The sequence below is a fragment of the Eschrichtius robustus genome, chromosome 4 (genome assembly GCF_028021215.1).
Source record: "Eschrichtius robustus isolate mEscRob2 chromosome 4, mEscRob2.pri, whole genome shotgun sequence".
NCBI classification, from domain to species: Eukaryota; Metazoa; Chordata; class Mammalia; order Artiodactyla; family Eschrichtiidae; genus Eschrichtius; species Eschrichtius robustus.
Genome location: NC_090827.1, coordinates 63,037,028 through 63,063,942, shown reverse-complemented (window position 1 = coordinate 63,063,942; position 26,915 = coordinate 63,037,028). Strand labels below are relative to the sequence as shown.

General features: G+C 35.5%; 1 protein-coding gene across 1 annotated transcript in view; it reads right to left on the bottom strand.

Moving 5' to 3' along the window:
- Positions 1–26,915, bottom strand: part of ADAMTS3 (ADAM metallopeptidase with thrombospondin type 1 motif 3) — a 284,361-nt gene that overhangs the window by 148,211 nt on the left and 109,235 nt on the right. The window contains exon 4 of the mRNA XM_068542844.1: positions 5,905–6,061. Within this exon, the coding sequence (XP_068398945.1) occupies positions 5,905–6,061 (157 nt within the window). The remainder of the gene's footprint in view (positions 1–5,904; positions 6,062–26,915) is intronic.

The window sequence follows — 26,915 nt, the reverse complement described above, 5'->3', positions numbered from 1 at the left end:
AATATTTGGCCTATGTTACCTGAATTAGCTTCATACCCTAAGATAAATTAACTGCTTTCAATTTCACTCCAATCACACAGACGCTATATCTGAAACCTTACAATTCTCTTTCTCCATTAATGCCACATCAATAACTAAATAGTAATCCAGCAACTCTGAATTCTCAATACTATTTGTGTATTTCCATATTCAATACCTTATTAGAAAAAATACGGAGTTACATTTTGTAACACTTTAATCCTGGTCTGTATAAACGCTCCTTTCATTGTACCTATTCATGAAGAAATAGAATAGGCCCAGGAAGACATGTTAATAAGGGGAATATTATCTTTCATGTTTCACATCTGAAAGCTCCTTTAATCTTCACTCTGCTTCCTGATTACTTAATATAATAATTCAATCTTCAACTGCCTTCTTTTGTCAATAATTATTATAAATACCTAGATGATAAAACATACAAAACCAACCTGAAAAGGAATTCCGTAAATACGATTAGTATTTCCGCGTGAATCCAATGGGAGTAGCCTTGACAAATAGCTGAACTTTAGATTATATTATAAACTAATCTGTGCTTCTGTGAAAAATTTATCATTTAACATCTACCTAAAAGAATGTTTGCTATTGACAGACCTTAATGATTTAGTAATATTATGTGTCTTGCTTCCTTTAATAAGAAAACATCTGCTAAAATTAATTTTTCGCGTTTGATTTTTTTTTTCTTTTGGTGGGTTACAATGTCCACCAATGTTTCTCTTTGATTAGGGTATAAGTCATGAGAACTTCCAAATACAAAGGACTATAGCACCTACTCATGTGCCTACAGATCAAGGAAGGGCTCTGTGCCTAGGAAGTTCCTAGTGTCACTAAAATAAGGAATAGTCTTCCCATTATTCTAGTTCTTGTTTCATAGTTTCATTCCCTGGCAACCAGGAGCAACTCCCAAATCATTTCTGACTTGTACATGTTTCCCACCTGGGACAAAGACACTCCTTCACAGCGCCATGACAACCACACCAGCAACACAAGCACTTGGGTTCATGCAGGAAAATGAAAATCCTGAAAGGAAGCCAGGAGATAAAGGCTTACTATTCCTTGTTTCCCACTGGTAGGAAGTAATTACAAAAATTACTTTAACACAAAGCTTCTGGTGAATGAATAGTTTGTAATTTGCGGGGAGAAGCCTAAGGGCCCAGGGATTAAGAAAAAAATATGAACAGCTGAATGATGTCATACAAGTACAGTCCCCCTCCCCCCCCCAGAAAATAGACTGCCTAAAGCAAACTTCTTATTGATGACAATGGAGACATTCTTAAGAGATGATCAGAAGTACATTTTGTTTTTTATCTGAGTTTAGACCGATGACTGATTTAAACAGTGGAGGTGAACTTTATGACCCTTTGATAGTTTATTAGCCATGTCTTTACCAAATAAAATTTCAAATCAGTAAAATATAAAATAATTTTGTACAAACTGAAGATGCCAAAAATGAATGTGATCTCCATACTCCCAAAGCAGAAATCAGAAAAAGAAGTAAATTCAACTCTCCCCTAAGATGAAGTAGACAAATTTCTTTATCATAAGCATGCCAGGTTTATATTTGTTGTTAATGAAAAGGATGGTATTCTTTGCCAGAACCTGGCTGCGCTATGTGTTGTGAATACCTGCCAGTTCTGCACTGGAAGAGATTATTTATATTGCCAAATGTAAAACTGCTTTACGTGTTATTCTTAAAAGAGTAATTCTAGAGCAGAGTGCTCTATTTATGATTTTACAAGTTCAATATATTTTTAAACAGTATTCATATTTTTCCTCATTTCAAAAACAATATAAATTCCTTAAGGGTCAAGGAAAGAAAATCTGTGCCATATTTGGGAATGGTTGAGGGTTTTTGTTGTTGTTGTTGTTGAATTGTACCATATAATGTATTGTCTCAACAGGTTCAAAGCTGTGGCTTTTATTGGAAAACTAGATAAATATTCTTAAAGATAAGGAATCAAAATACAGGTTTGCATTTAGTCAAGTGGAATAACTTAGGGCTCTTGAGTATGGTAGAAGCATAATTTTTGTCTTATTTTTACTTTGTTGTTTTTTTAAGGACATAATGTCTTCTCTCCTATAGTGATAGGTAGCAAACATCTTTCATGGGCTCCCAAACCTGTGCAGTGTTCATTTTCTGATTCTCACTGATACAGATTTTGGAATGAGAGAGTTGAAGGCAAGCAGAGACATTCTAAGCATCCATGAGCCAATATCTGCCACCTGACTCCCAAGATAACCTCTACCCATCCCTACTACAACAGGTATATAAAGACACTCATGCAATGACTCTGGGACATGATTATGAAAATACACTATGAGTTTTTTTAGTTCACTTACTATCCCAATGGATCCTTGAACGTAATATATCCAAAAGTATAGCCACTTGTCATCCTTCATCAAGCCTATTTCTACTTCTCATTTGAAATACCTGAATTCTGGAAAGAGAATTCTCTAAGTCTTCCAGATTAGGAATCTGAGTCATCCTTGATCTCTCTCTCTCTCTCCCCCCCATCTACTCTATCGAATAACCCCATCTGTTTTACTTCAATCTCAACCCAATTTGGCTTCTTCTCTCCTTCTCACTACTACTCACCTAGTTCAGGTAATAATTTGTTTTAATTTAGAGCACTTGCAACAAATTACAGACCTCAAATGAATGGCAGTTCTGAGTTGATAAAATGACAAAGCAAGAAATGTGTCCAGGCAATCAGTGTGACAACTAGCAAAACACTGGGTTGGCCAAAAAGTTCATTTGGGTTTTTCCGTAAGATATTATAACAGCAGAGTATTTACTTACAGGGACTCTACTGATAGAAGTGCCTTGCTTATGATTAAAACTCCTCCTGACTTTCTGTTAGAGAAATTTATGAAGCCCATGGCCCTCAAATACATCTCTTTCTAACAAAGTCTTATGTATTTTATTCCTCTTCTTATAACTCATTCAAGAGAGACCTCATGTCTCCTAAAATAACATCCTATACTGATCCAGAAAAGCACTATTTTATATGGTACTACAGTTTTCATTTATAAATCAATATACCTTTCTAATCCTGGAATCTGTTTAACTTTACATTTTAGAATGATGGAAAAAATTATAAAAATAAATTCTTAATTTTCACTTGGAAACTATTTAGGCCATGAAAAAGCTTGGCTCTCAGTCCTATAACCAAGAAGTTAAAAGAAGAATTTAAACTTTATAGTATGGTACTTCGAGTTCTAAATTTGAATCTCTATTTAAGGTAGGAGGATATTTACACTTTTAAAATATATAGTTACATTTTAAGACTCTCAAAAGGAGGTAAATTGATATCACCAGCAACTCAGTTCAATCAGAACTGTATAAATAAGAAAATTAAAACTGTTAAGTTCATACTAAGGTTTATCACAGAATATTCTAAGAGAACTGAATGGTTCTATTTTGGTTCCAGTTTTAAGATAACTGAGAGTTAACAAAGGAACCCCTTTTGCTTTGACCCGTGACTGTTGAAAACCTTTCCAATACATATTACTCTAGGTTGTGACCTACTTCTACCATAAAGTAATCTTCTATTTGCAACTGAAAAACTCAAACAGTCTTCAGAGTCTGCATTCTTAAAATTTCCTCATATAATCTGAGTATATTGATACTGATGCTACTGGAATTTATATTTTTAATAATTTCCTAAAATAATGTCCCAAAATATCTTAATCACATCCAATTCTTTTAAACTTATATACCTTGACTCCTAACTTATTTCTCCTAATCTAGCATCTAAAAATGCAATAGGTATTAAGCATAATATTTCTTGCAATTTTCTGGTTTCAAGAAAAAAAATAATCTCTCCTCCTCTATAAATATCAGACTATTGGAAAGTACCATGGGCTGATAGTCATAGATACAGATATCTTCAGGGACTGAAATGGAGCAATAAGGTACAGTTTGGTGAAACTGTAGTGTGACAGATGGAGCAAACAGGATAAGGGTCATAGACACTAATCTGGTTTCCAGTCCTCCAAGACCATTCCATACATGTGGGCTACGGTTTTCTAAAATATGTTTGACCGTTGCCTCAAGAGATATTAGATATTGTTAATATATAACAACCAAGACTACAGAAAAAGTACGGTATCCTACTATCTATCCTTTGACCTACCCAGTATTCTGATTTAGAATAACATTTTTAAAACATGAAAATACTTATAAATGAGAATTAATGGTAATGTATTCACAACACGAGGGCAAGCAATGTCTAACTATTCAACTTCAACAAAACTCAATATGTAAATCTTTTGCAGAAGGTAATTAATATCAATAATTAATAACAACAGCTAACATTGATTAGGCAACTATTATTGCTGAGGGCTACATTCAGCAATCTGCATATATTAGTTCTAATACTTATTACAATTGCGCTATATTTTTTTTTTATTTATTTTTTTGAACGATATATTTTTGTTTTCTATTCACAGATAAAGAAACTGAGGTTTAAAAACGTTAACTACTAATCTAACAACTTGATATTGTAGAGCTATTGCTCACACATGTCTATCTAACTGCAAAGTGTATCCTCTTTCTATTACACCACAGTGACCCTCTGGGATAGGCACACATTTCATAGTACTGCATCTATTAATACAGACCTGTTGTTTCAAACCAGAAATTTCTCAAAACACTGTCAGACCATGTTAATTTTAAATGTACTTTAGATTGTACTATTCCAATTAATATAACATATTAAGGGAAGCCGGTGGCTTCCCTTAAATCAGACTAATAACTAGGTAACAACTCTCAAAAGACATCATTAATCTAGAAGACAGATGGCTGCTAAATTAAGAAGATTATCTGTATCCCTGACATTTCCCTAGGGGAAATTTCCATTGCCTTCAATTCAGAAAGTTGGCCTGGCAAAAGAAAATACAGTTGACCCTTGAACCACAGGGGTTTGAACTGCCTTGGTCCACTTATATGTGGATTTTTTCTAAAGTAAATACTACAGTACTACATGATCCGCTGATTCTCGGTTAGCTGAATCCAGCATTGGTTGACTCTGCGGAGGTGGAAACTCTGATGCTGAGGACACGCATATACGGCGGGCAGACTATAAATAATACACGGATTTTCCAGTGCAAGGAGGATTGACACCCCAGCCCCAACGTTGTTCAAGGGTCAACTGTACAGACTTTTTGAGATCTGGTTAAAAAAACATGGATTCCCATAGTTCCTTTCTTCTCCATAAAGGGAACTTCTACACCCAACTTATAAAAACATCTCTTTAATACAAAGTTACTTTCAGATCTCATTAAAACCAAAATAGAAAACTTTCATGTGCCATAATTCACTTGACTTTAGTGGTTCAGCCTACCTTAAAATAAAATTCGACAGAATCATTCAACTCATTGTCTCTTCCATATTGTAAAAAGTTTTGCAAAATAGACAAAGTCAGATAGCATTCTTATTTTCAAATGTATCTATCAGCTGGACTTAAAACAAAATATAATTCTTTGCCATGTCAATATATCTCATTTTAAAAGTTTTAAAGTAATAGTAATAATGCGTAATTTAGATACTTCTGGAAGACACAAATATTTTCAAATTTTAACACAAGCTAGAGAAAAGATCATTTTAATGTGAAAATTTAAAAGAAGTCATAAATAACAAATTGGGGGATACAATAATGCCCTGAAATAAAATAATACCTGTAACATATATTCCTCTTATGCATTTAAAAACAGGCAAGCCATATTTCATGATTTATAAACATAAACTTATTTTGCTACCTCCACATTTTATATAAGAGCACATGACAGTCACATTCTCTTAATTGATGGGAGAGTTGATTTCAATAGATCTTAGAATCACAGTTAATTATTATCAAAGATGCCTACCTCTGTAGTGGAAGTCTTGGGACATATCTATGGGAGCCCGTTCTACTGCTGATCTCTTGTAGACAACATGAATCCTTCCCTTTTCTTCCTCCATCTGCTTACCTCTTTCCAAGGGTTCAATGAAATACTCATCATTATCACCTTTTATCATTCCAGCCTAGAGAAAACATAAAATGTGTTAATGTTAAAAGAAATATCTATCGTCTTTAGCTCACAAGTAGGTTTTTAAATGGCAAGAATACAACTTTTGAAAACTAATGGGTTTTCTTTCCACTTTTGGTTATAAATGTAAAATGGTTAAGCTATGATAAATATCAGTTATTCATATAAGACAGAAATTCATCTATGGTAGGAATAAAAAATTCATACAAGGTAGAATAAGAGCTTTATATAGGGTAAGAATAAGGAAATCATACCATCTATATATTTTACCAGACTAAAAGAAGTACATTTATATATTCTACTCAGTATCTTATCTCTAAAAAAATCTTATGGGCACATAAATTCAAGAAACATCTCTGATTTCCCATAATAACCCATTGTGCAGCTTCTGTCCATGCATGTCAAGTATCTACATCCTCTGTAACTCATTTACATCTTCCTGCCATATCACTATGGTATGAGAGGAATGAGTTCCATGGGGCACTCACTACATCAAGTTATTTCTGTCCTTAGTTAGCCTAAGTTTCATTGGAAACCCCACATTTCTAATATTTATTAATTTGAAGAACTAGCTCATATTTTTCCCATGTTAATCTAACTTCATGATTTTACATAATTTTTCCCTTCTCAAGTTTCATCTTTTTGCATGAAAAGTTTATCTTACATTCAATTACTTCCTTCCACCTCTCTAGTGTTTCTTTCTGACACGGTTTCATCTTTGGTTTATTTAGAAAACATCAGGACTATACTATTCAATACTATCACTGAAGAGAAATGATGGTTTTGTCTGAAATTTATTCTTCCTTAAGTATCGAGTCCACATTACAGTCAAATAGTTATAGTTCCTATTCCTACTGTAAAGGTCATACACTAATATGGAGTATTAATTTGAACAGCAGTACATTTATTTGAAAACAAAGTTGAAGAAATAATGTGGTAGTGTGGAATTGTAATTATTTTGAAAATATTTATCAGATCTAAGTCGTATTTTTCTTCTGAGGCCCTTATTCTATATTTTCAAGTATGAGGTCACTGGCTCTTATGGATTATAGGCAAGGCTGGGGGGAATGGTTCCCATCCCTTCTACCCATTGGTCTAATGGCTCCACCCCTCCATGTCAAGCAGCACAGACATGAAAGGTAGGTAAAACCTTGTCAAATAGCATTCGTTTTCAGCAAATATGCCTATGACCATGGCTTTTCTGTTGTAGTCAAATCTGTCACCCCTTTCCAATTCTGTTTTCTCCCACTAGATACGCTCTATCCCCTCCTTTGCCTGTGTAAGCCTCATAGAGAATTCTTAGAAGCTATGGTATCTCCATTTCTACGTCCACCTAGATGTTGTGCTCATACAAACAGCCTTTGTATTTACACCTTGTCTTACAAGGAAAGATCACTACAGCTCTTTCACAGTGTTTAGTTTTTACCCTCTTGAACAAACTTCTAGCCTTCATTACAAAGAACATTGAGCTAGTGGGCATTCGGTAGTAATGCTGATCTTCCAGACACAACTCCAACATTTGGAGTTATTTTCTCATCTGATCAATTACTTTTCCCCTACTCTTGTACTGCACAATGCAGTGTTTTCACAAGTGGCCTGATTAGATCTTTACCCTTCAGAGTTGTTCCTCCTGTCAATGGATTCATCTCCTCTACAATACAACTTCCAACATCTTTCTCATGCTTTTCAATTGTCATTTAAATCTCTTTAGCATTAGTGTCATATTCTTAAATCTCGTCTTACCAGTAATTTCAACATCACTTTTTTGCCTTGCTCAGGCATGGATGGGTTAATAATGTTCATAAAACAGATTCAAGCTAAGCACAAACACGGTAAACATATAACAAGTTAACTGTACCACACCTAAGGCTGAAATGTCCAGCCTCATTACTAACGCCATCTGTTGGTGGGAGGCAGTGTTAACTGGCTTTGTCATGGAGACACAGGTCTGTTGATGTATACCTAAGTTTACAGATTGAAGTTTATCAGTATTCATCTTCATTGCAGTCTTTTCTTTGCCCCAGATCCATTCAGTCACAGTGTTCTGTAAAGTCTCTTACATTCTTTTCCCATCTTTCTATTTCCACTGCCACATCCTTAGTTACAGACCTCACCATTGCTTATTTGGATTACAGAAATTGCCTCCTATTGTGAGACTTTCCATAGATCATAATGATTCTCCCAGATGAGTGCCTAACCCTGGGTGGAAACAGGGTCACTGAAGCAGCCAGCAACCTCTGAACAATGGGCAATGGTTACTGAGGACACTTGAAAGTCATGGGGAAAAGCAGTAAGGATTAACCCACATGCCATTAAAAAACATTTCTACATGCCTTCCATTGCAAACACTCAAATCTCAGGCCCCATGATGTTACTTCTCCACTAGATCACAGGTAAAATTTAACACAGCTAACCCTCCCCCTTAGAAGGCAATTGAAAGTCTAAACCAGGTTGGGGCAATATCAATGGAAAGGCAAAAGCTGGGTCACATGACTACCAATAATTCCATGGACAGGAAATCTGAGAGCCTACCCTTTTATTCATCAATTTAAGCAAAGTTTAATGAAAAAAAAAATACCTTATCTTAAGCACTGTACTAGATACCATAGTAAAATTAAAAATTCTCAAAGACATGGTTCATTTACCCTCCAGTTGAGGGCAATCTAGTCAAATAAATAAAATATATGCCTAAAGGTATTCAGTGAGGTATGTTATGAAAAGTCTAGAAAGTAAGTGAGACGGCAGTTGAAAGTCAAATCAAGTGAGATTCTTTTCCCAAAGGCCTGCTGCACAAGCAAGCTGTCAATAGGAGCTGTTGATTCTCCATCTGAAATTATCCAAAATCTATTTCAACTGAAATCTCCCTAGTGCCCATGGGAATTTCACTTTGGCCACTGCTGTTGTTCACACTGTCTCACATTTTCACATAGCATAGCAGCCAAAATTGCTTTTTCAAATTATCCTATTATTTTAGGCAAACTAGAATGTGGTGACAAATGGACTGAATATGTAATGGCTCAAAACATCAGGTGCTCCTTTCTTGTTCACATAAAAGCTCAGAACAGTTCTAGGTCAGCCGGGAGGGGGCTCTGCTCCACACAGCCATGCAGGGGTCGAGGCAGATGGTGGCTCAGCCATTTCAATACAAGCTGCCAAGTCAGAAAGGGAAACAGCAGGAGGAAGCACCCATGGGAGATTTTTATGAGCTGGCCCTGGTACTCACCACTACCACTTACTTCCACGGGTAGTATACAGTCCCATGGCTGGCTCACAGCCAACTGCAAAGGGTGTCAGGAAATGGAATCTGGCTGTGTGCCCAGGGAGAAAAGACAAACGTTTTTTGATGAGTAGATGGCAGTCTCAACCTCAAATAAGATCATGTCACTCCTTTGCTGGAAACACTTCAGTTGTTTCTCATTGCACCTAAAACCACACTCCTCACCATGGCTTTCAAGGCCTGCATCATCCAGCCCTGTCTAGGAACCCCAAGCACTGCCACTCTCCCATACTGACTCTGCCCCAGCCTTTGGGGCCTTTGTTCAGTGTTGTTTTTCCTTTGATATTCCCAAGCTCTTTATAGCCTCAGGCTTTTGAAATGCTGTTGGTTCTGCGTAGAAGGCTCCTCTCCTACCATTCCACACTTCCCTTAGCTGGCTATTTTTTATTCACCAGGTCTCAGCTTAAATGTTGCTTCCTTAGAAATGATTTTCTGACTTCCTCACCCCCATGTAGATTAAGTACCCCTGTCTAAATTAGGATCCATCTTAGCCATTCATTCTGACTCAGAGCAATGTGTTTTCTCTCACGGCCCTTAACACAAATGCCAGGTTGTTTTACCTAAATGTTAACTTTATGATTCTCTGTCTCCCCTGTGGCAGTGTCAGCTCCTGGGGCAGACTTGTAACTCTTAATTCACCTTTGTCTCCTTCAGCACCAGCACAATGGCTGCACAAAATATGTCTTCAATACATTTTTTGATGAAAAATGACATAAATGAATGGTAAAAGGGAGGGGATGAAGAATTTTTAGAGACTTATGGTGGTCTTCAAAAGGTGGAAGGATTGCCATACTGGCGATGTGAGAGGAGGCATTAGAAGTGAGACAGCTCAGGCTTGAGCAAAGGTTGTGAAGTGCGAAAGCCCAAGACATGCTTGAGGGCAGTGGGTAACCCGTTCATTCAGAGCACAGTCTGTGCAGGGCAGTTCTGGGAAACAAGGTTATGGAGGCCTTGTGTCACCTCGTGTCTGAATTTTAATTTGTAGAATGGAGAACAACAACTAAGGTTGATCAGATGGACTAAAATGAAGTGGTGTTTAAAGATTTATCTGACAATTAAGTTCCAGATGGAAGAAAGAACTAGGAAACAAGCAAGCTTATTTTTCTGGCTTCTCCTAAAGCTTTACACCTGGCTGTTTCTGCTCTAGCCACATGGTCCTCAGCCTCACCGGCACTATCCCCACCTACATAAATTAGCTTCCCCTCCCCTCTCTATCCTAGACTTTTTTTTTTCAAGGCATTACCTACATGACTGTCTGTCACCCTTTCGGAACATAAACTTTATCAAGCACAGACTTTATCAAATTCACTACTGTATCCCAGGGCCCAGAACAGTGCCTGGCTCAAAGCAGGTGCCTAATATTTGAGGGAGGGTGGGAGAGGAAATTAATGTAAGAAATGGCCAAGTTGAAATAAAACATCTTAGAAGGAAACTGAAAAAGAATGGCAAGACATATGGGAGGAAGACAGAGTAGAGTGTTATAGGCATCAAAATAGGAGAGAGTTTCATCAAAGTAAAAGTAACTACAGTGAAGATGACACAAAGAATGAAGACTGTGAGAAGAAAACTAGACAAACAAAAGTGTCTAATTAGAGTACAGTGGGGGCTGAAGAGATATTACAGTGAATTATGGAAAGAGCAGGTGATAAAGCCACACATCAATATATTTCAGATCCTAGACTCTTCAGAGACATTATAGGTAGATTCTTCCACTGCTCTTCCCACCCCACCATATTGATTTTTCTCCCTCTGTAGCTACCAAAAATGGAGTGACTATTTAAAAAGTACTCTCGTGTTTATTTTACAACCTAAATGCCCATCAACAGATGACTGGCTTAAAAGGATGGGCTGTGTAGGTATGTATATATGTGTGTGTGTGTGTGTGTGTGTGTGTGTGTGTGTGTGTGTGTGTGTGTGTGTGTGTATGATGGAATATTACTCAGTCACAAAAAGGAATGAAACACTGGCATTTGCAGCAACGTGGATGGACCTAGAGAATACTACGCTTAGTGAAATAAGTCAGACAGGGAAAGACAAATGCTGTATGATATCACTTATATGTGGAATATAAAAAATAAGACAAATGAATCTATATACAAAACTCATAGACATAGAAAATAGACTTATGGTTACCAAAGGGGAGAAGGAGGAAATGAGGGGCAAATTAGGAGTATGGATACAAACAGAAACAAACTACTATATGAAAATAGATAAGCAACAAGGATTTACTGCATAGCACAGGGAATTATATTCAATATCTTGTCATAACCTATTATGAAATATAATTTAAAAATAAATATATAACAGAATCACTTTGCTGTACACCTGAGACTAACACAATATTGTAAATCAGCTATGCTTCAATTAAAGGATAAAAAAAGGTACTTGTGCTTTCAGACAAGACTGACTTGACCCATGCAAAAAAATCATCAATACTAATAGTTAAGTAGTAAAGGCTCTTTTATCCACTAAGATATTCATTTAGGTAGTCATGCATTCAACAAACATTTTTGGAAGCTCAAAGACCATGCATTGTCATACCTTAATATTAAATAACTCACACTCCTGCTCTCAGGTCCTCACAATTTTATATCACAAGATACAATGGAGTGACTTAAAAGAATAAAACCCAGTATGTGTACAATAAAAAAGTCTCAGACTATGACATTCTAAGCATTGGTATTATTTACAATGCTGCCAGAAATTTACAACTTTTAACTTATAACAGAAATATTTAGAAATGTCACACACGAGATTATATACGGTCATAAAGGATTCTGTTTAAACAGACGCAGTCATTTCTTATCTATCTCTAATGGTATTTAATTGATGTATGGTACCAAGACAATATTTCATAAATTTCCCTTTATGACACAAAGTCCTCCACATTTACCATTCTGTGATATCATGTAACAATACAGGAAATATTTATGGTATTTCTCAAACTATTTTCCAAAATTTAAAGCAGATTAATTTTTAAAATATTTACTCTGTTTAGTACAGCATTAAGCACATTATATTAAACATATTTTATTATATTTTAATTAAATCTTCACACGATCCCTTTGACATCAATTTATAGGGGATATTTATAAAACTGTGATCTTTGCTAAAAAGCCAGCTGCATAATTTCCCTCTCATCTGGTCAACTCTTCCAGCTACATCATTCAGCTCAAACACTGCCAAGAATCCAGAATTAAGCCAAATAGCTTCTGAGCATGGAAACAGCTATCAAAAAAAGGCCACCCTCCTTACTCACTAGGAGAGGTCCTTACAGCCATATTTGACATCCAATTCTACTAAACCAGGTTAGATGGTTTCCTAATCCTCATCAGAATGCAAATGGCAAACAAGAGTAATGGGTGTGGGGTCCAAGGAGTTTCAGATGAGATAATGTCCATGAACACCCTTTGTAAACCATAAAGCCCTACCACAAATGTGAAACTCTAGTCTTCATATGTCGACAATAATAAACAGCATTCACTAAGAAAAGACTAAACTGTGTTCAATTTGGTTTAAAATGAAAATCAATATAAAAGACATTTTTTAAAGTTTCAAAAGATTTACTAAGGTTTTTTGAAAATTCTGGGCCAGATATTCTAAAAATCTTATGCTATGGAAACATTGTATTTTCAGTTGTGACACCTAAATGTTGTTTTACTGCAATGATCCTCAAACCTATTAAGGAAGGAGAGGAGAGCAAGGTAGCTTTTTTTCAGAATGCCAGGAAATATGTATCAAATAATGTGATACATAATTGAAGCTGAAGCTAACTGAATATCCATTATTTTGTGTTAAATTGGTTACAATCTTATACTAGGTCATAACATAGAAAAGTAGTAATAAGTTTTAAATGTCTAGTTTAAGTTTTAATTAAACGAATTTAATTGAACTTAGTTTAGTTTTAAATGTCTAGAGGAACACTGAGAAAATTTTATATTAATGTTGTGTATGCATGTGAGAGAGAATAAATGTAGATTAATATTCAAGAAAGACTATCATATACTGTAGTGGTACAACAACTCCACCTTAGCTCACTAAGGTCCATAAAACACACATTCTGAGAATCACCATTTCACTGCGTTACTTCCTCCAACATTTATTCTATCACTATGTCAGTAAAGCACATTGCCTAGTTCCAGTTTATCATTAGAATGGACAGATGTTATTATATTGAATATGAATATGATTTCCTCATCTTTCCTGAATTTCAGGGAGTATTTCAATGACATCCCCCAAATTTCTACAGAGAAGGCATTAGAGAAGGCAACATAGTTGAGAAAGGATGGAAAATAGAATGAGGAGAAGTGACAGCCGTATTTGTTAACCAAAGGACTATTTATTTACATAAAGAAGCTTATTATTTGGGATGCACTTGGATAAAGTTTATGAAGATCAAGAAATAGCTAAAAAATCCCCCAAGCCATGTTACCAGTTTCCACAAAGCCTTCCCTTATTCCAAAGCCAAAAGTAATTTTTAGCCTTTTTGGACTCCCAGCATTTTATCCGTATTTCTACGGTACTTATCACTGTCAATATTATATTATAATTATTTATGTCAACTGTGCTAGTGTCTGGAAAGTAAGAGATGTTAAGTAAGATGTCAGCTGAACTAAACTATAAATGTAAGCAAATTCAATATTTATCTTGGGGTTTGACTGGCATTTCATTCAACAATGATCCCTCTGGATGACTTCCGAATCTCAGCAGCGTTCAACATAATCCTCTGCTGATGAACTGATGACACTACATATATATCTGCAGAATCTTTTCCTTGAAAGGAGTGAAAGGCCCCCCACAAGGCAGGTGTTACAGTTGGAGTCCTAAATTAAAAAAAAAAAAAAAAAAAAGATATGCCATTTGACTCAACTAATCTTGACTCCGTTAATCTTGATTCAATTAATCGCTAAAGCAAATGGGTCTAACCTTAACCAGTGAACACTAGACATCACCATTTCAGTTCCTTAGTTATACAGCATAAACTCCAGCCCTCGGCTGACTGACTCTTATGAAAATCTAGGTTGCAAGAAATAAAATTCTAGGAAGGTTTCCTGAAGGCGAAAGAATTTTCTATGTATCCAGTCTCATTGCTTTATTTTTTCTCCTCTCCATTACCAGCCCTGCCTCCATCCAGCCAGGTCGCTGTTATTTGGGCCCCTAATAAGACTGTTTTCATTCAACTATGTAAAGCACTAAAACATCACCCTATGATGAAGGAGATTACACAAAAGAGTCCTAGGAAGCTCATTATCTTTATAACAGTATGTTCATTGTTGAAGACCTCTCTCAATATCATACTCTGTTTGCTATGTGAGAATCCAGGGGAAAAAGTCTCTCAGATTTTAGTAATAGGAACAGTTTTTCTTCTTCTGAAAAACTGGTTCAATTTTATTTTATAAGCACTTCATATTATGTAATTAACCGATATCTGTGAGAAAACTCAAAGTCAAATTTGTATTCTACCTTTAAGACAATCTTGTGTCATGAAACCGTGGATACTGAACTTTTCCCGGACATTAGTTTTCCTGCTCTTGTTTTCCCTTCTGTTTTCAATATTTTACTGTGTGAATGCATATAAACCGGCCCATATCTTTATCACATTGAAGGAGGTAGGTACTTGCTGAGTTAAAGTACAAGACTGTATACTGCAAGCTAAAACTAAGACTTTATGGTTTAATTTGAAACAAGAAAGTATATTTTTCTGAAAATGTGTAAATTATAGGATTAAATGTATTAACAGTGTTTACTTAGCATTATTCAATATTTCACAAATATCTGAGTTGTCCTAAAAAAGTTGAGGGTAAATTATTTTTATCATTTTTTAGCAAAGTGTAACAGTTCATAACTCTAAATCTTGCAGTTCATAACGCTAATTTATTAATGATTTATGGTGTACAATATAAAATATAAATATTAAATTATTTCTAATTTGGATGTTGATTTTATGTAGCTAGGGATTCCATCTACATTAATAAATACTCACACCCAAGATATAACCTCAGTAATCTTGGCAGAGGACTTATGTGAACCAAAACAGCATGTCTTCTGCTCCTTATTTCCTCTCATTGCTTTGTAAAACATAAAGCAAACCAAATAAACAACAATATCAACAAACAACAACAAAACTGAATCAAAGCAGCCAATAAGAGAAGAACAAAAGCAAAAAAGCAAAAAAAAAAAGCAAAAAAAATTTTTTTTAATGAAAAGGAATGAAAGAAGAGAAGTTAGTCCAACCAAGCTTTAGGATCCAAATTCAGCAAAATGACAGAATGTACATGAGTGAGAGGCAGAGAGACAGAACAGGAACTTCTGAGGAGTCCTTGTGCCTTTCACTATACAGTAAAAATCCACTCCAGGCCCTTCTCCACCTCCAGTATAATATGTGCCTCACACAAATGTGCATCAACAGTCATGATAAATTTGTTGCTAAACATTTATAAAGGTAAAATGTCCCAAAATGTTAAGGTACAGAAAATAGTTGATATTTTCTTTTGTAGAGGGAAGCGGAAAATTGAAAAACTGAAATTATGCAACACTCTTAAGGACTTTTTGCAATTTAAAAGTCAGTTTAATGATTGAACAACCCAAAAAGAAATCATGTGTACTGTGGCTTACCCGTAGCTACTGTGCTTGTATCAATACGATCACAGAGGGAAAGGATGGGATATAAAAGTGAAGAAGAGGAAGAGGGTGTGAAGGGGACTGAATCTGAAGATGGATGGGGCGAGAGGCTTCCCCTACCCTAATTTTCAGAAAGTCTTAAAAATCTCTAGTAAAATGATTTTCATAAGCGTTTGACATTTGTGGAATTTATGGCATATAAATACTTTATTCATTTAGAGAAAACTTTTGTTCTTTTTCATAAAGAGAATAATTCATCCCTAATGTATCTGATTTGGCTTTTCATGTTGAGCTTTTCATGTAAAGCCATTTTATCTAGTAATTTCCCCAAGTCAGGATGAGGTTTATAGGGACATACAAAAAAAATCACTAAGAAAAAACTTCAATTAGATGACTAATAGGATCAAAGACTGTGAACCTTCATTTTATGAACACGATCAGTTTAGAAAACCAGTAGATCCTTTCTGACTAAATGTACGGGACTTCCTTTATGATCTTGTCATTAACATACCTAACTGCCAGGCTTAAGGATAAGGTGACCCTAGCTTACAGAGCACAAAGGAGGACTCTTGCTCAATTCACACAAGATGTGGGTTCTGATCAGAGCTTTGCTACTAACTACTATGACTTTTGAAAAGTCATTTAAGTTCTTTGGCGCTCAGTTTCATAATCTGAAAAATTACAAGAGCTTTACTAGATTAATCACTAAAATGACTTCCAATTAAATTATCGTCCCATAGTAGAGCTCCCAGGAAAGATGTATTTGAAAAGCTATTCCCTGCCAATATCCCAAGACCCGCTTAGTCCCATGATAAATAACTTGAAATATGATTGTAAGATTAATATAAAGTAGGTCTCACACTTTAGTGTGACAAAGAAATTAGGTCCCAACCTCAGAGATTCTTCCATGTTTCAACCCCAGAGAGTCTGATTCAAAAGGACCGGAATGGAGATCAGAAATCTGCAATATGAACAAGCACTTCTTTTTAAATGCTGCAAATAGTGGTAGTCTGGAAATTACAGTTTGAGAAAAACTGCTTAGAAAATAATGTGCCAATCAAAATGAATTTGGGTGTATTTACTCCCTTATGCTAAAACAAATTTTCAGAAGATGACTATTTAAATAAAACATGAGTAAATGGAATCTGTGACTCGAACTCTAAATAACAGTCATCTACTAAAGATATAATAAAATATGTATACATTTCTCAGGTTTTTAAGAGTTTGCAGAATGAGTCAGGCTGTCTTAACGGTTATAAGAAAAATAAAAATCATACTCTTTCATTTAGTAGAAAATAGATATCTACTAACAGTCAGCTTTCACAGGAAAGAAAAAGCTTTATAAATTCCAACAATTAAAAAATAGTTTAAGGGGAATGTAAAATCCAAAAGAACCTAATGTTTTGATCTTAGGAATTATTCAAAATAGCATTATAACATTATAATACATACCAAAATACATATACATTCCAAAACCTCTTGAGTCAAGGAGATTAATGATTAATAATCATTATAGCTAGGAGTGTGCATTATACTACATTTTAAGGATACCTATTGAAGATATATTTACTGTTCCTAAAAAGATAAGCCAGATCACAGTTAACAATAATAGAATTAAAATTAGTAATGACAGGTACAATTTAAAGTACAGAACTTCTGCTTGCAAATAGGAATTCAATCTAGATCAATTCAACTACTCTTTCAGCACTTGCTATTTTTCTGCCATCAGGTGGATATTGGCAAGCCAGCGTCACGTTCAATGTCTCGAAGGCCAGTGTTTCTCAAAATGAACCAGCTGGAGATCTTGTCAATACAGATTCTGACTCAGTGGTCTGAGATTCTGTAGTTCAAAAAATCTCCCAGGTGATGTGGATGCTTCTGGCCCTTGGATGACACTTTGAGTAACAAGGCCTCTGGGCATTTCAACCGCATTGAGTTAAACAGAGGAAACCCCATGAATTAGAGACAGGTCAATTGTGGTAGATTTTATTTCCTAAAGGTGGCCTATAACACAGTCTCTCATTCCACATTGCTTTCCTCAGTATGACTTTGACACTCTCCCATCAAGAGGAAGAGTTTAATTGTCCCACCACCACCTTGAACCCAGGCCAGCTGGGTTCACTTGTGATTCACTTGTAATGAAAACAACGTGGTGGAGGTGTCATTGCATGATTTCTGAGCCTAGTCTGGAAGAAATCTTGAAAGTTCTGCCTCAGTCTCGTGGAGCACTCTCTTTCTAGATGCTTCCTCTTGGATCCAGCTGCCACACTGTGAGTGACCCAAGCCACATGAAGAGGCCATGCGTCAGCACCCTAGTAACAGTCCAAGCCTTTGAATCACTCAGCCTAGTCACCAGACATGTGAATGAAGAAATCTCAGTATAGTCCCAGCACTCAGCCATTCAAATCACTGCCATTCTTTTGAGCATTCCCAGATGAGGATCCAGACATTCTGCAGCAAAGGCAAATCATTCCTACTTGTCCCCTCTGAATTCCTGCCACACAAAAATCCAAGAACATAATTAAAATGGCTGTTGTTTTACACCCAACTTTGGGTGGTTTGTTACATAACAATGGGAAACAAAGGATGGAATTAGAGTTAAGGTAGAAGAAGCATGTAGTGAACGAAAGCAAATATTTGATCCTTACGTATTATTTTTAATTGTTTAGACTAAGTCATATAGCTAAGAGAGGGAAGGTTTGGTGACAGCCAAAACTGTTAAAAGAATGCAAGGGAAAGTCTGGCTGGAACAGAAGGTGAGTCCTGAGATGAGGCAAGAGATTATAACAGAAATTGAATGGGGACAATAGCAAAGGACCTTGGGAGGCATCATCAACAAATTAGATGGAAACCGGAGAACATATAAAGGAATTCAAAAATGGAACGTGAACTGTTAAGACTGTAGGATGGTTTCTGGTTCAATCAATGAAGCCTCTTTCACTAGACTAACTAGAATACCCATACAGCAAAACCTAAATCAAACCAGAGAGAACAAAGGAAAAGTTGTAAGGAGAGCAACGAAAGCAAGGCAAAAGAACACCCAGCGGGCATAAATAAGAATGCGAAGAAAGGACTATGGCACAATGGCTAAAATGGCTCATTCACAGTTCCAGGAACTGGGATATAGGGAGGAATATGACAAAGTCCTACCCAATAAAGCTTAAAATACTAGTGAAGACAATAAACAAGTAAGTAAATGATGTACTTTCATACAGTGGTAAGCATCAAAAAGAAAATAAAGCAGGCTAAAAGGACAGAGATATTTGGGGAAGGAGAAATGGGAGAGATCTGTAAGATCTGTATATACTGAATATTAACCAAGAAAGAGTCTATGAAGAGCAAGTCGTAATGAGAGAAAAAGGAAGGAGGAATTATGGATAAACTATCAACAAGTGAGAAGAAAGCCCAAGATAGCTTCTTAACCATGATCTGCCAGTTCTGGTCAGAAAGTACTAGCCAATGGAATGTAGGTGGAAGTGATATATGCCACTTCTTAGACTGGTCCATAAAATCCTCCAGGTCAGTAGATGAGTGAAGAGAAAGGTTAGGTGTTTGTCTCTATTTCCCCTCCGTACCACACCATATATCTGAGAGTGGTGGTGTCTAGTCCCTTTAAATACCCCCTTTCGTGGCCCCAGCTTTAATACCATTTCCCTGCCTTGCCCTTTGAGATCTTGGGACAAAACAACATTCCATGCTTGATGGGCTCTGGGCGCCCCACCATCCCATGTTAGTTCCCTCGTCCACATCCCATTAAATAGTCCCTTTATGAAATTCTTCTAGTTAAATCTTTTTAAAGAATGTCATGCCACCTCTCCCTACCAGGACCCTGACAGATATACTACTCTACATCATTAAAAATTTGAATAAAGAGCATAATACTTAGGTCTTTAAAAGAACTAGTAAAAATGATAGCACTTTAGAACTGAGGGTGATCTTGGAAATCACCTTGAGTCCATTCACCTTATTTTACACTGACGGTACCAATAACCAATGAATGATGCATTTTCCTTTTACATTTTCTACATAATCGTTATATTTAGCTCACACCAAAAGAAAGTATATACCAAGCTTGTTACGTATTTCAGAATACTTATTTATAATATTTACAATACTTTCAGGGGAAAAGTAACAAGAAGCAATTCTCAAAATTAATGCCCAGAAACTAGTTCTACATTGGAACAGCAGCCACCTCAGCTGGAAAGCAAAGAACATATATTTCTCAGTCCTCATTCTTTCAATGAAAGCCTGCTCCATTTCTAGAGCTGCCAAATGGCTGAAACAGCCCAAAACAGTTTACAGTATTGAAATATACTGACTTTTTTCCCTGGTGATCTTCTTATGATGAAAAAAAAAACAAGCTTTAACCACAGCTGCCCCTGATCATTAACGTCCGCTCCTGATCAAAAGCCACACCCTGCCTGCAAGTCACATTAAAATGCTAAACCATCTCTCTAGCTAGACGTTCAGTAGCAGCAAATGTCCATTATCAAGCTCTGTGGATAATGACATTTTCTAGTTCCCTCTATTTCCCCCTAAATTTACCCTTGCTCTGCAGCACTCATCTCATATCTTGGGTTTCTTCTAATGTTCTTGTTCTGAGGTGCAACATTAGCTAATGTGCACTATTCCAAGAAAAGCAGGCATATCTGTCAAAAAAGCTATACCTTGTTACAAACCTAGCCTTGACCTCAGTCAGTCATGACAAATATGAGGCTAAAGCATTTGTTATTTTAAATAGCTACATTTGTTGATCTAATGTGTATCTGCACAGTCTAGCGTTTCACACGTTTTATTAAATCCTCATGAATCTTTCCTCCTGCACCTTTGGTCTATGAAATACAGTGTCACACGAACATGGTCTCTCCCCATAACAAAATTTATTAAAGTTATATGCTGTTGCTAAAATATATCTCAATGTTGTAAACTTGGTTAAATAGTACACATATATATAAAATCACTGATTAATGCTTTTGTTCTTTTCAAACTGTATGTGTATATCAAAGGGATGTGAGTTGGGATTAGAAAAAAATTGTTTCTTTCAACAACAAAGCCATAATTTATTTAGAATGGTTGGCCTCTCTTGCTTCCTATTACTATCCAGCACATCAATCAACTGCACAAGTGAGGTAGGTAAAATCCCAGTAAAAGAGTAGCTAGCTGACATTTGGCCATATATACCATCAAATACAAATGGCAAGCCTCCGGCTTCAAACCTACACACAGCCTGATCTTCAAATGGCCCTTGAGACAGAGTAAAGAGACTGATGTTGGTCTGCTTCCTGAGATTCATATGCTGCAAACAAAATGGAGCCTCTGTCCCCCAGGAGAAGGTAGTTATGCACCTAAATTTTGGGGGCCTAATCCTAATTACATGATATTATAATAGATAACAGTGTCAATTTACACTTATATAGCCCATTCCACATTTATCTGCTCATTCAGCTTTTTTTTTTTTTTTTTTCATTCAGTCTTTAAAGCCACCTTGTGCTATTTAAAAACCAGGACTCAGGGAAGTGAAAATGACATGTCCAACGTCATATAGTGAGTGGCAAAACTAGGACTTGAACCCGTATCTTTCAACTCCTAACCTGATGTTCTTTCCACTGATCTCGGACCTATAAGAAATGAAAATCCCGGAGTTCCACTGTAGACTGACTAAATCAAATACTCTGAGGTTGGGTCCTATGGTAGGCAGAATTCTAAGGTGGCCACCATTAATGTCCTTATGACTGTCAAAGATTTGAAAGAAAGATAATCCCCAGGTCTTCAAAGTTACGGAGAAACAAACATTCGTAAATATTCCTATGGAATTATGAATTATTACAGCCTTTCTGGGGATAAATTAACATTGTAAATCAAAATTCTCAAAAAGGCATATATCCGTTGACTCAGCATTTCCACTTCTAGGAACTTAAATTTACACATGCCAAGTGGAAAAAACAAATAGGAATTAAGTAAATCAATTATGGCACAGCCACATTAAAATTAGGTTCTTGATGCATTTTTACTGCCATGGAAAAATCCTGAGCTCTAATAGTTAGCAAACAGCAAAATGCCATGGATAGTCCACACCACTAGAACCATCTGACATCAAGGATCTGTCAACCAACTTCCTAAAATATTCTCAAAGTAACTAAATGTTTATAAAAGAAAGCTCTGTACAAAGTCATTGTAACACAAAGATTATCAGATCAGTAATTTTTTACCCATGGTTCTGTATCCCCCTTAGTTGATATTTTATGGTGATGATCATAATCCAATTTCTATCACAATGTAGCACTCTCAAATAAGTGTTTAGGTTGAAAAGTGTTTAGGTTGACACAGAATATACTCTGCTGGGGTTATGTGATCAGTAACATTCACCAGTTCCAACGCTCGCAGCCAGGTCTCCACATTTGTCCACTATGAACCAGTCCTCCAGGGGGTCATAACAACAGAAGCAATACTAGGATGAGCTCTCCTAGAGTCACATGACTTTCATTATTTCAGTACTAATAATTCAGACCCATAAAGTGAACGAAACAAGAATCCTTTCTGCATAAAAAACAAACTTATGGTTACCAAAAGGGGAAGGGCAGGGGGATAAACTAGGAGTTTGGGATTAACATATACACAGTACTATATATAAAATAGATAACAAATAAGGACCTACTGTATAGCACAGGGAACTATATTCAATATTCTGTAATAACTTATATGGGGAAAGAATCTAAAAAAGATACATATATATATATCTGAATCACTTTGCTGTATGCCTGAAACTAATAATCCTTTCTAGTCTTACAACTGCTAGGTGGAGTCATGTGGTATATCTATATTCATAAATATCAATAATAGGTCATACACTAATAGCAGTAATGGCAAGACACAGGCAGTTTTGGAGAAACAAAAGTACCCTTACTATTTATAAGATTCTTTCCATTAAATAGGATGGGTGTTTAGTCTGATGGAACTGTTTCGTAGTTTTGAGTTCCCACAACTGTTGTTGTTGTTGCTTTTTCTCCTTCCTGTTGAGTTTTAGCTATTGTGATTTACAGTGAGATTAAGCCCGAGTAAACTGACAGCACCTTCCTTTACTCTACATGTAAAGGGCACAGGGAAGAAGCATGAGTACACGGAGAGGTGAGAGGAATAAGACAAGAATTCGTGGTCCCATAAACAAACCTGCTGAAAAGCTCAATGCATGATACTGTTCAGAAATAAAAGTTCCTTCTTTAACGTAGAAAAATTCTAAATCAGTATTTCTCACACTTTTTGGTACCAGGACCCTTTTATACTCTTTAAAATTATTGAGGATTCCCAAAGAGCCTTCATTTATGTAATTTATGTTTCTTCATATTTATTATATTAGAAATTAAAGCAAAAATTTATCAAATATTTATTAATTCATTTAAAAGTAAAATAATCCATTACATGGTAATATAAATAATACATTTTATGAAAAATAACTATGATTTTCAAAACAAAGAAAATTTAGTGAGAAGAATTTTACATTTTTGCAAATCTCTTTAGGTCTGACTTAAAGACAGTTGGATTCTCCTACCTGCTTTTTTTTTTTTTTTTTTGAAAAAGAATTTATTTTTTATTTATTTTTTTAAATTTAATTTTATTTATTTTTTTAATTTAATTTATTTTTTTAGACAGCAGGTTCTTATTAGTCATCCATTTTATACACATCAGTGTATACATGTCAATCCCAATCACCCAATTCATCACACCACCACCACCACCCCCTGCTGCTTTCCCCCCTTGTTGTCCATACGTTTGTTCTCTACATCTGTGTCTCAATTTCTGCCCTGCAAACCAGTTCATCTGTACCATTTTCTAGGTTCCACATATATGCGTTAATATATGATATTTGTTTTTATCTTTCTGACTTACTTCACTCTGTATGACAGTCTTTAGATCCATCCACGTCTCTACAAATGACCCAATTTCATTCCTTTTTATGGCTGAGTAATATTCCATTGTATATATGTACCACATCTTCTTTATCCATTCGTCTGTCGATGGGCATTTAGGTTGCTTCCATGACCTGGCTATTGTAAATAGTGCTGCAATGAACACTGGGGTGCATATGTCTTTTTGAATTATGGTTTTCTCTGGGTATATGCCCAGTAGTGGGATTGCTGGGTCATATGGTAATTCTATTTTTAGTTTTTTAAGGAACCTCCACACTGTTCTCCATAGTGGCTGTATCAATTTACATTCCCACCAACAGTGCAAGAGGGTTCCCTTTTCTCCACACCCTCTCCCTGCTTTTGAATTCAATCTGTTGTAATATATGTTTTGTAGCCTCTGGAAAACCCCACTGTACACTTGAGTAAGAATGAGAGTGAAAGAAGTGAATAATGTATTAGTATTATTATAAAAATAATTTTGAGCTCACAAAACCCCTAAAAAGATCTTAAAGACATAGAGAGACCAACCTTTCTGGTTTGTGTGGGACTATCCCAGGTTTAGCACCAAAAGTCCCATGTCCTGGGGAAACTCCTTAGTCTGGGCAAACGAGGCTGATGTTTGCCTCTCTGTACTACACTCTAAGAACAGCAGTGCTAAAACAAAATCAAAAAGATGGACTTGCTTAAGATCACAACATCCGCTAACTACTGCTCTACCTTCAAAATCACGAGTCTACCTAATTCCTGGCTACACAGAGTTATTGTTAGTTTTATACAGTTTTAATAATAACATACTAATTTGAAATCATCAGAATCTGCCAAGTAGCATACTCTTAAGCATATGCAAAGTAAAGGTTCGATATATTATATTAGGAAAATCAAAATTAAGCTCTATTTAATTTTTTGTGGTTTGGGACCTTGGGATTGAACCAATGTAACTGAATAAATGTCCCTTAAAATATATTATTTTTTGAAAGAAAAGTACTACATGCCATTCCACTAGATATTTATTCAAAAAATGCAATGAGAATTCTTACTATTTACAGTAACTAATTACCTTGAGCAACCACAAAAGTATTTAGCATCCTGAGAATTATTTCATTTTTCAGAAAGCTTTACTGAATAAAGTATATTAAATTTGCTTTATGACGTTCAAGTGCCAAACCACACATTTTCCCTCCATCACCTTTAGTTCCTTTTAAATGAAACTGTGTATGAGTAAGTCTTTAGTCAAATAATGCAGTCATCTTTTTTCCATCATTTTTCTTTTTTTAGATGAAGTATTTCTAAAATGTTACGTATATAACAACTAACAGTGACCAGTATAATCTTTTAACGATTCCTAAGGTTCTTTTTTATAAAACATGATGACAAAATCATATTATTTAGATTAAAATGTTATAAGAAATCACCATCGTAACCAGGTTTTCCTTCATATGAGATATTTTACATTATTGAATTGGCAAGAGACATTCATTTCAAGCTCAAGACATTTTTCTTGCCATTTTTTTCACAAAATTAAATGTGTACCTACAGTTGCTATGTTACTGGTATAAGCCTTACCTTGGCATAGCAATTTTGTTTAAATAAATCATTTTCTAAAAAGGTGTTTGCTGAAACTTTAAAATATATTTCCAACAGCAATAATCCCCTAAGAGACAAAAATGTGACTTCCTTCTCCAACTTAATTTTTTTGAGTTTTTTTTTACTCTTAAATTGTCTACAAGTTCACTAAGAAGGATATTTATGATTTTTTAAGAAAAAATTATGTCATAATGTCAATGCAAAATTTCAGAAGATATAAAGGACATTAGTTAACAGCTTTTCTACTTCAAATAGAAAAAAAGCAAAATATTTTACAATGAAATACCACTAATATTTCGAATTTCACAAAAAGGTCGCTTGTAATTGCCTAAAAGAATAACAATTATATAATACTAATAATGTAAAAAAAATCAAATAGGCAAGTGAAAGATGAGCTTCACAGTATTTTTCAAACATACTTCAAAAGAGACAAAGGTCTGATTCCCTTTTTATAATTATTCATCAAAATCTGTTAAAGTATTATAATTTAAAAGGTATTTTTATTGAACATTAACTGCTCTCTAGCAGAAACATCACACTCACACACTAAGATCCCTGCCATCAGTTCCTCTAAATCTTAGCTTACTCTCCACAAGGTCAGTCAACTTTTTGAGAGGGGTGAGGGGAATCGCTTCCCTGATTAAAAACTTCCATGAATATCAGTTTCCTAGAAAAGTCTGAACTTCTTTTCTTAGCATAGTATAAGATGCTCATTCAGGACCCCAAACACCGCATCTTTTGCCAATTCATTCCTCCAGCAAGTAGACCTTAAGTGCCTTTCAGCACCTGGCCCACAGTGATGCTCAGTCACACCTTCTGCATCAGTCACAGCAACCTCCTTACAAGCTTATTCCCATGTGTCCTTAGACACACTCTTCCTTCTTCCTGTTAAGATATAGCACAGTGCAGGTGAGAATTTTACACAAGAGGAACAATTCAGGAAAATTAAGAGTGTTCACTTTGTCAATTTTGCCCATCCATAAATGAATTAAAATAATTTCATTAAGTCCCATAGAGGGAAAATATATCTATTCCATTTGGATTTCTACTCTTTTACTAGAATTCTGATGAGAAAAAATTATCACTTTTGTGTGTGTCATTTTTTTATTGAAGTAAAACTGACATACAATAAAAACATATATCGTAAGTGTTCAGTATAATGAGTCTTCACGACTGCAAATGCAACCAACACTAAAAACAAAATATAGGACATAGCTGTCAGAATAAAAAGGCTCTCTCATGCCCCTTTCCAGACAATTTTTCGCTCCCATCCCCAGGCAACCACTTTCTGATTTTATCATCTTAGATTTTAAAAAATCTATTCTCAGATTTCATATAAATAGAAACATAGTGTATGTAGATTTTTGAATCTGGCTTCTTTCACTCAGTATAATATTTTTGAGATTCATCCATGTTGTTGCATGGATCAGTAGTTTCTTATTATTATTGCTGAGTAGTATTCT